The sequence below is a fragment of the Fistularia commersonii genome, chromosome 1 (genome assembly GCF_037954325.1).
Source record: "Fistularia commersonii isolate RoL2024-O1a breed Wild chromosome 1, RoL_Fcom_v1.0, whole genome shotgun sequence".
NCBI classification, from domain to species: domain Eukaryota; kingdom Metazoa; phylum Chordata; class Actinopteri; order Syngnathiformes; family Fistulariidae; genus Fistularia; species Fistularia commersonii.
The window spans coordinates 891,365-901,932 of NC_141284.1; the positions used below are offsets into that span (position 1 = coordinate 891,365).

Below are 10,568 nucleotides of genomic sequence, written 5' to 3' on the forward strand. Positions count from 1 at the left end.
CAACATGAAAAACGACTGCTAAGTAAACTATTGATCCCTTGCAGGGACATGTGTTTGAGTTTAGTGCTGCCACTATCACAAACATGTTGAAAACGCACACGTAGAACCTGCAAACATACACAAACAGAGTGAATCAATTATTACATTGTTTGAAGACAACTTCCGGACCTGTAATAGAATAGAGCATGCCTGGAATCAGCCCACAATGGGCTCATTTCGCACTGCAGGAAGCGGACTTAGTAGATAGGTTATTAATATTACAAGTTAGAAAATGAACAATAAAAACACTTGTGCCAAAAAAATAGGAGGAACCTTCAGCAGACATCAGCTCGTCAACACAAGTGTATGGATGAGTAGAACAACGAATGGCCTCTGTTAATACTTGATTTCCCATTTACATCATAATATCAGATCATATTGGTTGTCCTTATTATCCTCTTTGCCCATCTAACTTGGGGCATATTCAGTCAAGGCAACTGACACCCCGAGAGTGCATTGCAGCACATGTTTGAGTGATATATTTTCACCTATCTTCACTATGAAAATTATTCTATCTTTGAAATTAAATTCAGAATTTTGGATACCATGCATGCAGACCGAATGATTAAATGTAATTAGTTGAATATCACATCAGTTCCTTTGCATGTTGTGTTTTCAGGCATCATGTGAGGATTTTAGTGGTATTTGTTTCTATTTATCTGTCTGTCCTTCATAGTGAATGTCTCCATTGTTGTCGACAGAGGGCAGTATCTCCCACCGAAACGAGTGACGTTTATCTGCAGATTCTCCACGCATGTCTTGGAGAGGCTGCAAGAAAAATAACCCGAAATTAGCATGACTGTGCAATACGGTGATAAAGATACAATTCAAAAAACAATCATGCACAGTCGTGTTCAACATGCACATTCGTGTTCCTCCAGATGTTCAGTCCAAAAGTCAATTTCTCCACATGTACTCGACATACAGAGAAATCAAGAATACTTTTCTCCCAAGCCCACGGTGACATGAGATTAACAAATAAACATGAGTGCAAATCGAACAGTAAAGTGCACTATTACAACAGAGGTGACAGAGGTTTGACGACATAAAGACTGAAATGTATAAATGTATGTCATTTGAATATTGTTCGTTTTTATTTGTACAGTTTAGAGCAAAAGGTCAGTAAGTAAAGACAAAGTTATATGATACAATAGCAGCAACATGTTCTTTTCTGTGACAGTGCAAAAAAAAGTGGCAATATCGCAATATATTGTCAGCACCCTCGTTCTCAAAGTTCAACCTCAGCAGAACTCGCTCAGTCCATCACACCTCTTGATATATTTTTTAATCTGCTTGCTTTTTTGCAATCCATTTGCACGGTGGAGGCCCCACATCTGGAGCTCGTGTCCACCCGGCAAGCTGCCAGGGGGTGCGAGAATGACCCTAACAAAAGACTGCATTTATAACCGTGTACACCGAGAAACTATTAGCATGTCTATGGCAGCTGTCGCGGTCAACCCCACCTTCTCGATTCCCCTTTGACCTCCCGGTGTGACCCCCTAACATCTGTCTTGAGCTGATTTACACCAGGCTAAGAAATGTAAATTTACCATGTGTGTGTGTCTTTGTGTGTCCTTTTTACTTGCAGTGTTCTCACACAGCATCTGTTCCCTGCGTGCATACACTTATGAATCTATATAGGAAGAAAATGCATTCCTGTCAACGTGTTTATCAATTTTTACCTCGGTTATAAGTCAGCAAATATTTTCGCAACACCTTGTTTTGGGCGCACAGCCCCCCTGGCGAGACAGGAGGCCACGTGACTGCGACGTTGGCCAATCAGCGGGTCGGATTGTTTTCGGGCCCGGACCCCCCTTTCGGCACAGGAGACCACGTGACCAGCACGTTGGCCAATCAGACGGTAGGAGACCACGGCTGTTAATTTTGAACAGACGGGGAGCCGCGGCGGATACAAGCGCTGCCCAATTCCTATTATAATCCGAAACAAGTCTTGTTTTTGCTTTTATCGCTTTGATTTAAAGAAAATCAACTTTAATTTCACCCCCGATGTAGCGGACGTATCTCAGCGGGTTTTGAATATGAGCACCAGCCCTCGTATCGTCACCCCCGGCCCGTACCGAGCCACCAAGCTGGTGAGTCCACCTTTAAACGGCAGTTAGCTAACGTCCCAACACCGAGGTATATCACGGATAGCGAATGATTTATACGTTAATAAGAGTTTGTGGTTAATGGAAAAACGAGTTTAAATATTTGTTTTGGGAAAGAAAAGCTGAACCGGTGCTTCTTTAGTTGGGTTTGTAGTAGGCGATCCAAAGGGAGGTGACCCGGAAAGCAGTTAGTCGTCTGTCAGTGCTAGCATGTTTTACTTCTAAAAAAAACAACTTCTAAAACATACTTTCCCCTTCTTTAATATACTTTTCGGTCCGATTTTTCACAATCACCCAGCCTTAGGAACTTACCCGAACCGTGAAAACTGTCTGGCGAGACCCCTGGGCAGGATTCATAGGCTTGTTTTTGCTAAATGGGAGTTGCGGAGAAGATAATGCTCTCTGAAGGTTTCTTCACGTTTATATTGAGCCTTCTGGAGATGATCAAGGGTCATATCAGGGGAATTAACAGGATTAAGGGGCTGCTCAAACTTTGAACAGTTCTGCAGTTTGTGGAGAAGTCTTCTCTCTCAAACCAACAAGCCACCGTTCTTCTCTTGACTACACTAATTGTCAGATATCATTGATTCGCCCCTTTTCCCCCGAACCACAACATATTCACCTTCTCCTCTGCAGTGGAACGAGGTGACTCGTCTGTTCCGGGCCGGCATGCCCCTCAAGAAGCACCGGCAGAACCTCCGGCACCACCCGTCCTGCTTCACCGCCGGCGCCGCCGTGGACTGGCTCCACCAGCTGCTCCGCAGCAACAGCAACTTCGGCCCCGACGTCACCAGGCAGCAGACGGTGCAGCTGCTGAAGAAGTTCCTGAAGAATCACGTGATAGAGGACGTGAAGGGCCGCTGGGGAACGGAGGACCTGGAAGACAACAACGCGCTCTACAGGTGCTCTGCCAGCGTTATTCGATTGAACTGTTAGAAACCCTCTTCGTAACTCAACCTCCTTCCCGTTCTCCAAAGATTCCCCTCCACCTCCCCCCTGAAGCCCATCCCCTGTCCCGCCGCCAACCCAGCCACCAAATCCATCAAGAAGCGACCTTCCCTGAGGGACAGGGAAGGCATCTTCAAGTTCAGGACCGTCAAGAAGAGCGAAAAGGAGACGCAGGTGGGCTGAAAGAGTCGTGAATAACATCAATAATCTCTAGCGGGGTCGAGTCGTGACACCTTTCATAGCCCAAGACTCCAGTCCAGGATCTCTCGTCTCTTTCAGGAAAACGCAGATCCTGCGGGTCCGTCCGAGGTTGAGGGTCACGAGCAGGAGACGCTGAGGCGAGAGCTGACGGCCGAGGACGAGCGCGACATCTGGAGAGACATCACCCTGACGCAGTACGAACGAGCGCCCGGATCCTGACGTACTTCACAAAAATCAGTCCACGACATGAGCGGAAGATGGAGCTCAGCTCCTGTGGTGTGTTTTCCCATCTTCAGCCTGCGAAGGATTCTAGATATGCCGTCGCTGGACGAGGTTCTAGACCGGCGCTACGTGAACCCGCAGAACATCATCCACAACATGACCAAAGTCAACAAGCACGGCGTCGTCACCCTGGACGACAAGACCGGTAGGCTGAGCGCGTTGTGTCCGCGGGCCCGTCCCGCCAGCCGTCGGTCTAACTGTGGACCCGCCCGTCCAGGTGACCTTCCCCACTGGGTTCTGTCTGCCATGAAGAGCCTGGCCAACTGTGAGTAGCAGCCGCCGCTCCTCTGACCGCAGTGTGTCCTGTGTAAACACAACCACGCGGATCGCGTTTGGCTAACCTGGATGTTTACAACCGTCCCGCCTAATGTTGTTTGTTGAAACGTCCCGTTTGCCGTCCCCTCCGTCTCACGGCGTCCGCTCCGTCCCGTCCTCCCGTCTCCAGGGCCAAAGTACGACAGCGCGCAGCCGTCCTACCCCGGCTTCGAGAGGGACGTCTTCAAGACGGTGTCGGATTACTTCCACAGCCTCCCGCAGCCGCTGCTCACGTTCCAACTGTATGAACTGTTTATCAACGTGCTGGGTATGTGATGTACATTTAAAACCAACTGAACGGTGTTTCCTTCCGGTCTGGCCGTGCCTCGCTGCTCCGCTAACAGCCGTGGTTGTTGTCCCTTCTGCACGTGGAGGTCTAACAGCGATGAGCGTCTCCACTTCGTGCCTGTTTTTGTTTGTGTGTTTGGACTAACCGAAGCCTCTCCCTCCCTTCGCTGTCTGCTTGCACACACACCCCCGCCCCCCTTCGCTGCGCCCCCGCCCAGTCTTTTCTGGATACTTGGCGGCGCCGGCTCCTCGCCAGCCCGGGAAGCGCAAGAAGGCGGAGCCGCCCTCGGCGCCCCCTCCGGCCAAGACGTCGTTCCGCTCCACGGAGTGCCTGCTCCTCTCCCTGCTGCGGCAGGGAGCCTGCGACGAGGCCGAGGAGTCCCCCATGCGGGAGGTGCTCGGCGGGAAGGCTCCGCCCCCGCCGGCGCCGCCGGACGTCGGTGAAGAAGGTGATGCCGGGGGCGTCCTCTGGAGCCCGCGTGTGGACGTCCTCAGGAGGCAGCGGGCCAGGAGCTGCTCCCTGGAAACCATCCTGGACGACGACGCCCCCCTGACCCGCCAGCAGCTGTTCCTGTCCAGCGACAGCCTCGCCTCTCGTTTCCATAGCGACGGGAGCGAGGGTGACGGCGGCGGCGGCGGCCGCCCCGCTGACGAGAGCTCCATAAGGAAAAGACCGTCCGGGGCGGGGCCGTCGTCCACGCACAGGTGGCGCGCCCTGCGCCCGCGGAGCGCCAGGAGCTGTCTGGACATCGTGGTGGAAACCAGAGAGGAAAGCGCCACCGAGCCCCGCAGGCCGAGTCGAGCGACCAGCTGCCTGGACGTCAACCACGTCCCGCGCCTTCCCTCCCGGTCCTCCTGTCGCCGCTCGCTCTCCTCGCTCTCCCCGCCTCCTCAAAGTGAACCCCACGGCTCAGGGGGCGCCGCCTCCAGCACGTCCAGCCTCTGGACCCTGCCCGCCCCCGCCGTCATCCGCCGCTGCCTCAGCTCTCTGGACGTGCCGCCTCGGCCCGCCTCGCCGCTCCGAGCTTCGGCCTTCGCGCAGGCCCCACAAGTCAAACCACAGCACAGTAAGACAAACCCCTGCCCCCTCCACACACACCTCCACCTGTCTGCTCGGGTCTAATCACACTAACTCCATCTCACACCTGAGTTTCCTGGCCGTCTCAGAAGTGCACGTCTTTTCATGCACGCACCTTCAGAGATCATCCAGCTCAGCTCCAGCAGCACCCGGACCTGCAGGAGCTCACGGCAGATGACCTCCTGCGGGCCAGCAAAGTTCTAACTGTCCACGGATTTTCTCTTTATATTATTCGACCTCCAAATTTGACAGCGGTGTGGAATTCCAGGTTTGGCGGATCAGTAACTCTCGGTCGGCCTTCAACCCCCGCATGCATCTTCTCCAAAGACGCGTGAGGCCAAATTTTGTTCGTTGAAGGACATCTGACCTGTGTGGATTTAGATTCCACGTAGAGACGGAACAGTCCAGAAATGTGCAAAGTGTGTGGAGAAGCATCTCCACCGCTGTTTCAGGTGATGAGAGCTGCTGTTCCCCACCTTCATGCGGTGCAGCTGGAGAGGACACGAGCTGGAGGACATGGAGGTGCTTAGCTCATGTTTCACCACACATTAAACATTAATAACTCCCACCTGACTCCTGGTCTCAGCTCGTAGCTGTAGATGGTCCATCCTGTCCTCCATCCATCTGCCCTCGCTGGTGATGGATGAGCGGCCGTAGAGCGTGGTTCTCCGTCCACCTGAGAGGAAAGAGAACAAATAAAATCATCAACAAATCCACAATTTTACCAATTAGTGCTATTTTCTGTTGATCTTCTCCATATGCGGTGATGTTGGCCTTCCACAGGCCGGCTTAGCCACCAGCCTTGATCTTAACTGTGCGTGTGTGTGCGTGTGTGTGCGTGTGTGTGCGTGTGTGTGTGTGTGTGTGTGTAGGCCTAGTCCAGCCTCAGTGTGAGCGCGTGGCCATCGAGGCCCTGCAGCTGTGCACCCTCCTGCTCCCCCCCGCCTCCCGCAGGAAGCTGCAGCTCCTCATGAGGATGATGTCCCGCATCAGCCAGAACGTGGACATGCCCCGCCTCCACCCGGCCATCAGCACCCGAACTCTGGTGAGTGGCGGCGCGGCGCCGGTCGAAACTTCAGACGTGGAGCCCCTGAGCTGTGAGGAGCTGCGTTTGCTTCCAGATGGTCCACACGTTCTCCAGCTGCGTCCTGGGCAGCGCGGAGGAGTGCGACCTGGACGAGCTGCTCGCCACCAGACTGGTGTCCTTCCTGATGGACCACCAGCAAACCGTCCTCGCCGTCCCGGACTACCTGCTCGGCGCCATCGCCGACCACGTGCGGTACCTGCGCGCGGTCCAGGTGAGCCCATCGCAGGTTCCCGGGGGGTTCCTGGGAGCGGGAGCGGCATTCAGAGGTCCTCCTCCCGCCCGCAGGTCCCGGTGGACGGCGTCCCTCCCCCCGATCCGGTCTGCGTCCCGATGCCGGTGTACGCCTTCTGCCGCCAGATCAGCGGCGCCGAGTTCGAGCGGCAGAAGGCGGCGGCCTCTCAGAAGGCCATGGAGGAGCTCTTGGAGATGATCCTAGCAGACCAAAACATGAGCGAGAAGGAGCGGCAGAAGAAGCTGAAGCAGGTATTCACCTCTGACCGCCGCCGGCACGCCGTCGAGTGCGGCGCGGCGTTCACCCGACGCTCTGCTCAGTTTCAGAAGCAGTACCCCGAGATCTACGCTCGGAGGTTCCCCCCCTCGGACCGGGAGAACAAGAGCAAGCCGAAGATCAAGCCCCCGCTCCTCAGCATCAAGAAAACCAAAGCCTTCGGCATCAGGAACTGACCAGGAGACCAGCCGTGTTCCACCCGCACACCCATCACGGGTTTCAAGCCTCCCGCCGGCCGGAGGGTCATGGGACAGCTTCTTCAGGCCAGGAGAGGCTGGAGGTACCAGGAGAACGTCGCAGATGGGAGAGTGTGTGTGTGTGTGTGTGTGTGTGTGTGTGTGTGTGTGTGTACTCTGTGGGAGAAGCGTGATGATCTTAACTTATACGAGTGACGGCGGCTGCGTTTTAACCTCCGTGTTTTTTTAAACTGCTGTTCCTTTTTTTGTTTTCGTTTTTTTTTTTCCTGTCGGCTTCTTGCTGTATTTCCGTTTTCCCGGGCTGTGTGTTATGTAGTGTTTTGCACGGAGTTTAGGCTTTAGGGGGCCTGGTGAGCTTAGTCCAATCAGATGTCGTCTTCACGAGTGTAAGTAGTTGACAACAGGCCCGTCCATGTTTGGATTCCCTAAAAATGTTCGGCGTCCATCGATAAGCTGAGTGTCTTTTGTAAGGGAATCTAACAAACACACCATATTTATTGATCCTTTGTCTAAATGAAGTATTTGTTGTTGTTACCCTGTTATATTAATACCTCAGGTCGTGCATGTGTGCGCGTGTGTGTGTGTGTGTGTGTGTGTGCGCGCGTGAGCTAAGAATTTAACACCACAGTTGTTTTCTTTCCTCTCCACTGTTTACTATGCAACTTCCAGAGAAATAAAGTTTGTTGTGCTTTCTGTTTGTGTTTGCTGTGCTCTGCTGGCGGTCCAGATAGTGTGTGATGGCGGGGTGTTTCTTCTCACACACACACATCAGGGCTCGGCCTCCGTCGGACCCCCGCCGCTCCGATGTGTCGGGGAAAGTCCTCCGAGGCGGTGGGGATCCGCCCCTCCCCCGTCCCTCGTAGGTATTTCACGTAACGTTAGCGCCGGCAGCCGCGGCTTTAGATGGTGTGTCCGCCGAAGCCGCGCCTCCCGATCTTGGCGGCGGATGCAGGCAGGGCCGGCTCGTCCGCCCAGGAGCGGGGCGACTCTGCTGGACGGGGCGCCACAACGCGTGATATTAGAGCTCGGGGGAACGGTGACGTCTGCCGCCGGGGCGACGGGCGAACTCACCGCCGACGAGGGTCGTCTCGGCGCCGGGTTCGGCGGCTCTCCTCTTGGGCGCCGGCGTCTGGTCGTCGGGGCTCAGGCGACTATCCAGGTTCCTCTTGGCGCCTCTGGACGGTTTCCTGGATCTTTTTTTGCGGGAGAAAGCACAGCGGATGAGGTTGAGAAGACGAGGACATGAATCGTTCATGTATAAGCGGAGGAGATGCAGACAGCAGAGGGTTCAGAAGGTCCGAGGCCCTCACAAACCTAACTGAAGACATCAAACTTCATTGCAGAAGCGTGGAGATCAAAAAGGTGGCTTTAGAAGCTGCAGAAAGACCTTCAAGTTTCAGCTGTATCTTTAAAATACTTGAATAATTGTGCAGTGAAAATGATTAAAAATGGAATTATTCCATGCAAGTCATTAAAGAAGCTCGAAATGAAGCCAAGCTATGAACGTCAGGGTCCGCAGCCAATCATCTGCCTCCATCTAACCCTGCATCCTCTTCCCCTCCATCCAAAGACCTCCTCTCAGGTCTTCCTCCGGACCTCCTGCCTGGCAGCTCCAACCTCAGCATCCTTCTACCCAAATCATCTCCACCCCTCCTCTGTCCACGTCCAGAACTTCTAACACGTGCCGTCCCTCTGATGGACTCCTTCCCGAACCTTTCCGTCCTCCTCGCTCCCAGAAAGAACCTCCACATCTTCACCTCTGCCTCCTGTCTTCTCCTCAGTGTCTCCATCCAGACCCCATGGCTGCTCTTCACCTTTCCTCGTACTCTCCTATCACCCTGACTCTCTCCTCCACCCGTTTCTCCACCTCTTCAATAAAGTTTCCAGAACCCTGTCCAGATGTCAGGAGTCCCAGAAATCCTACATCTCTTCTGCTCTCTTGAAGTATTTCCCAAAAGCGTGGCTGGAGGTGTTTCCGGCACCTACCTGCCGGGACGCCCGTCACTTCCCCGTTTCCATTTTGGGAGCGTCCTCCTGCTCCGACCTTCTCCGGGGCTCCTCTGCGGGGCCTTGGAGGACGACGCCTCCTCGCCGCCCAGGTTCTGCTGGAAGCGAAGGTGTCTCACCCTGAGAAGCAAACAGCGGTGGCCGTCAGGGAGCGTACGTCGGAGGAGAGGCGCCGGCGCACGTCCGGGTACCGTGGGCGGATGATGGCGTCGGAGGGCGGCGCCATGAGCTGGCAGGCGGCGATGGCGGGATGGCGAAGGATTTGGCGCGGCGTGACGCGTTCGGCCGGGTCCAGCTTCAGCATCCGGGTCAGCAGGTCAACGAAACATACGCGCTCCCGGCGAAGGGCGCTGGCCTTCTCTCTTGACACGTTCCGCTTCCTGCACTGGAACGCCGTCGTGTATTTCAAGCGTTCCCGCTAAGAAAACGTGAAGGGCGTCCGACGTGCGGGAAGACGACGGCGCCGTTACCGTTCTGAGACCTCGCAGGTGCTCCGAGGTGCACAGCGTCGACCAAAAGTTGGGGACGTCATGGCGGGACTGAAAGAGCAGATGTGTTTTGGGTTGGGACAGAGGGGAATATAGAGGTTTGCTCAGCGGTAAGAGGTCAGCGGCTGCACCTTGAACCTCCAGCGGGTGGAGCCCTGACCTCCGAGTCTTGGGCGGAAGTACTGCTGCGTGAACTCTCCGGCGCTGAGCATGTGGTCCGGAGGCTTCCCCAGGGTGTTCAGGATCAGCCGCATCTGCTGGCATCACATGAGGAAGCGCTAAGCCCTGCATTCTTTAACTAAATTAATCTATAGGGGCGGTCATGTGATTACATATTTAATCAATTATTTACATGACTGCTGTGGATTAAATGATATTAATCGCATAAAAAGCCTCTTGATGAAAAAGCAACACGGCTTAACCCCCATATTATCTTAAGGGTCAATTTGACCCTTAAGATAATATGAGGGTTAAAAGAGCACAGGTCACAATGGTGGTATCATTAAAGAGCACAACTACAAAAATTGTATAATTGTACAATTCTAAGAGTATCACATATTACGTTTATTATGTTTAATTTCCAAATTTCCAAACATTAAATTTAAAACATCCACTTGTTTTTTTTTACTAGTTTTTTTGGAGGCTAATCCCGTGTAGTTCTGCCGGTGGCCACTAGGGGGCCGGTCCGGCCGCGGTGCCAAACTGACCATGTCGTACTCGCTGTTAGCGGGAAACAGCGCCTTTCCCAGGAACAGCTCCACGCCGATGCAGCCCAGAGACCAAACGTCGATGGCCTCGTTGAAGCGAAGCCCCAGCAGGATCTCAGGAGCTCTGAGGAACCAAACGCGCCGCCGTTCAGCCTCCTGGAGATCGGTGGCGCCGGACCTTTGGGAGGACCTCCCGTCCCACCTGTACCACAGCGTCTGATGAACCACGCCCTTCCTCGCCTTGGAGACCTCGGTGGCCCGACCGAAGTCGATGATCTTCACGCGGACCGGCCGCCGCCGGCGGTCCACCACCAT

The 10,568-nt window shown here is 54.1% G+C and overlaps 2 protein-coding genes across 3 annotated transcripts; one reads left to right on the forward strand and one right to left on the reverse strand.

The window, feature by feature from the left end:
- The first annotated feature begins 1,908 nt into the window (after nucleotides 1-1,908).
- On the forward strand, nucleotides 1,909-7,715 carry depdc1 (DEP domain containing 1). 2 transcript variants are annotated; one of them, XM_086169776.1, is made up of 12 exons: nucleotides 1,909-2,132; nucleotides 2,784-3,049; nucleotides 3,125-3,269; nucleotides 3,375-3,490; nucleotides 3,593-3,723; nucleotides 3,796-3,843; nucleotides 4,024-4,161; nucleotides 4,400-5,248; nucleotides 6,132-6,304; nucleotides 6,381-6,557; nucleotides 6,632-6,829; nucleotides 6,899-7,715. In XM_086169776.1, exons 1-12 carry the CDS (start codon nucleotides 2,079-2,081, stop codon nucleotides 7,028-7,030), a joined length of 2,427 nt encoding a protein of 808 aa, XP_086025902.1. In that variant the 5' UTR covers nucleotides 1,909-2,078; the 3' UTR covers nucleotides 7,031-7,715. The 2 variants fall into 2 exon arrangements, with proteins under 2 accessions (XP_086025902.1, XP_086026624.1); XM_086170498.1 differs by lacking the exon at nucleotides 4,400-5,248 and having other exon boundaries at nucleotides 1,951-2,132.
- Nucleotides 7,716-7,950: 235 nt separating this feature from the next.
- Nucleotides 7,951-10,568, reverse strand: LOC147236995 (homeodomain-interacting protein kinase 2-like). The gene is made up of 8 exons (XM_086164039.1): nucleotides 10,456-10,568; nucleotides 10,254-10,377; nucleotides 9,678-9,803; nucleotides 9,529-9,597; nucleotides 9,250-9,443; nucleotides 9,038-9,178; nucleotides 8,123-8,244; nucleotides 7,951-8,042 (listed from the first exon to the last, which is right to left on the reverse strand). The coding sequence occupies exons 1-8, from the start codon at nucleotides 10,566-10,568 to the stop codon at nucleotides 7,951-7,953; spliced, it is 981 nt and encodes a 326-aa protein (XP_086020165.1).

Excerpts from the sequence above, each read along its gene's own strand:
- LOC147236995 (XM_086164039.1), bottom strand. The coding sequence starts at position 10,568 with ATGGTGGTGGACCGCCGGCGGCGGCCGGTCCGCGTGAAGATCATCGAC. Across the intron at positions 9,598-9,677 it reads CCACCCGCTGGAGGTTCAAG|TCCCGCCATGACGTCCCCAA; the intron begins GTGCAGCCGCTG and ends CTGCTCTTTCAG. Across the intron at positions 9,179-9,249 it reads GACGCCATCATCCGCCCACG|GGTGAGACACCTTCGCTTCC; the intron begins GTACCCGGACGT and ends TTTGCTTCTCAG.
- depdc1 (XM_086169776.1), top strand. The coding sequence starts at position 2,079 with ATGAGCACCAGCCCTCGTATCGTCACCCCCGGCCCGTACCGAGCCACC. Across the intron at positions 3,724-3,795 it reads CACCCTGGACGACAAGACCG|GTGACCTTCCCCACTGGGTT; the intron begins GTAGGCTGAGCG and ends CCGCCCGTCCAG. Across the intron at positions 4,162-4,399 it reads ACTGTTTATCAACGTGCTGG|TCTTTTCTGGATACTTGGCG; the intron begins GTATGTGATGTA and ends GCCCCCGCCCAG.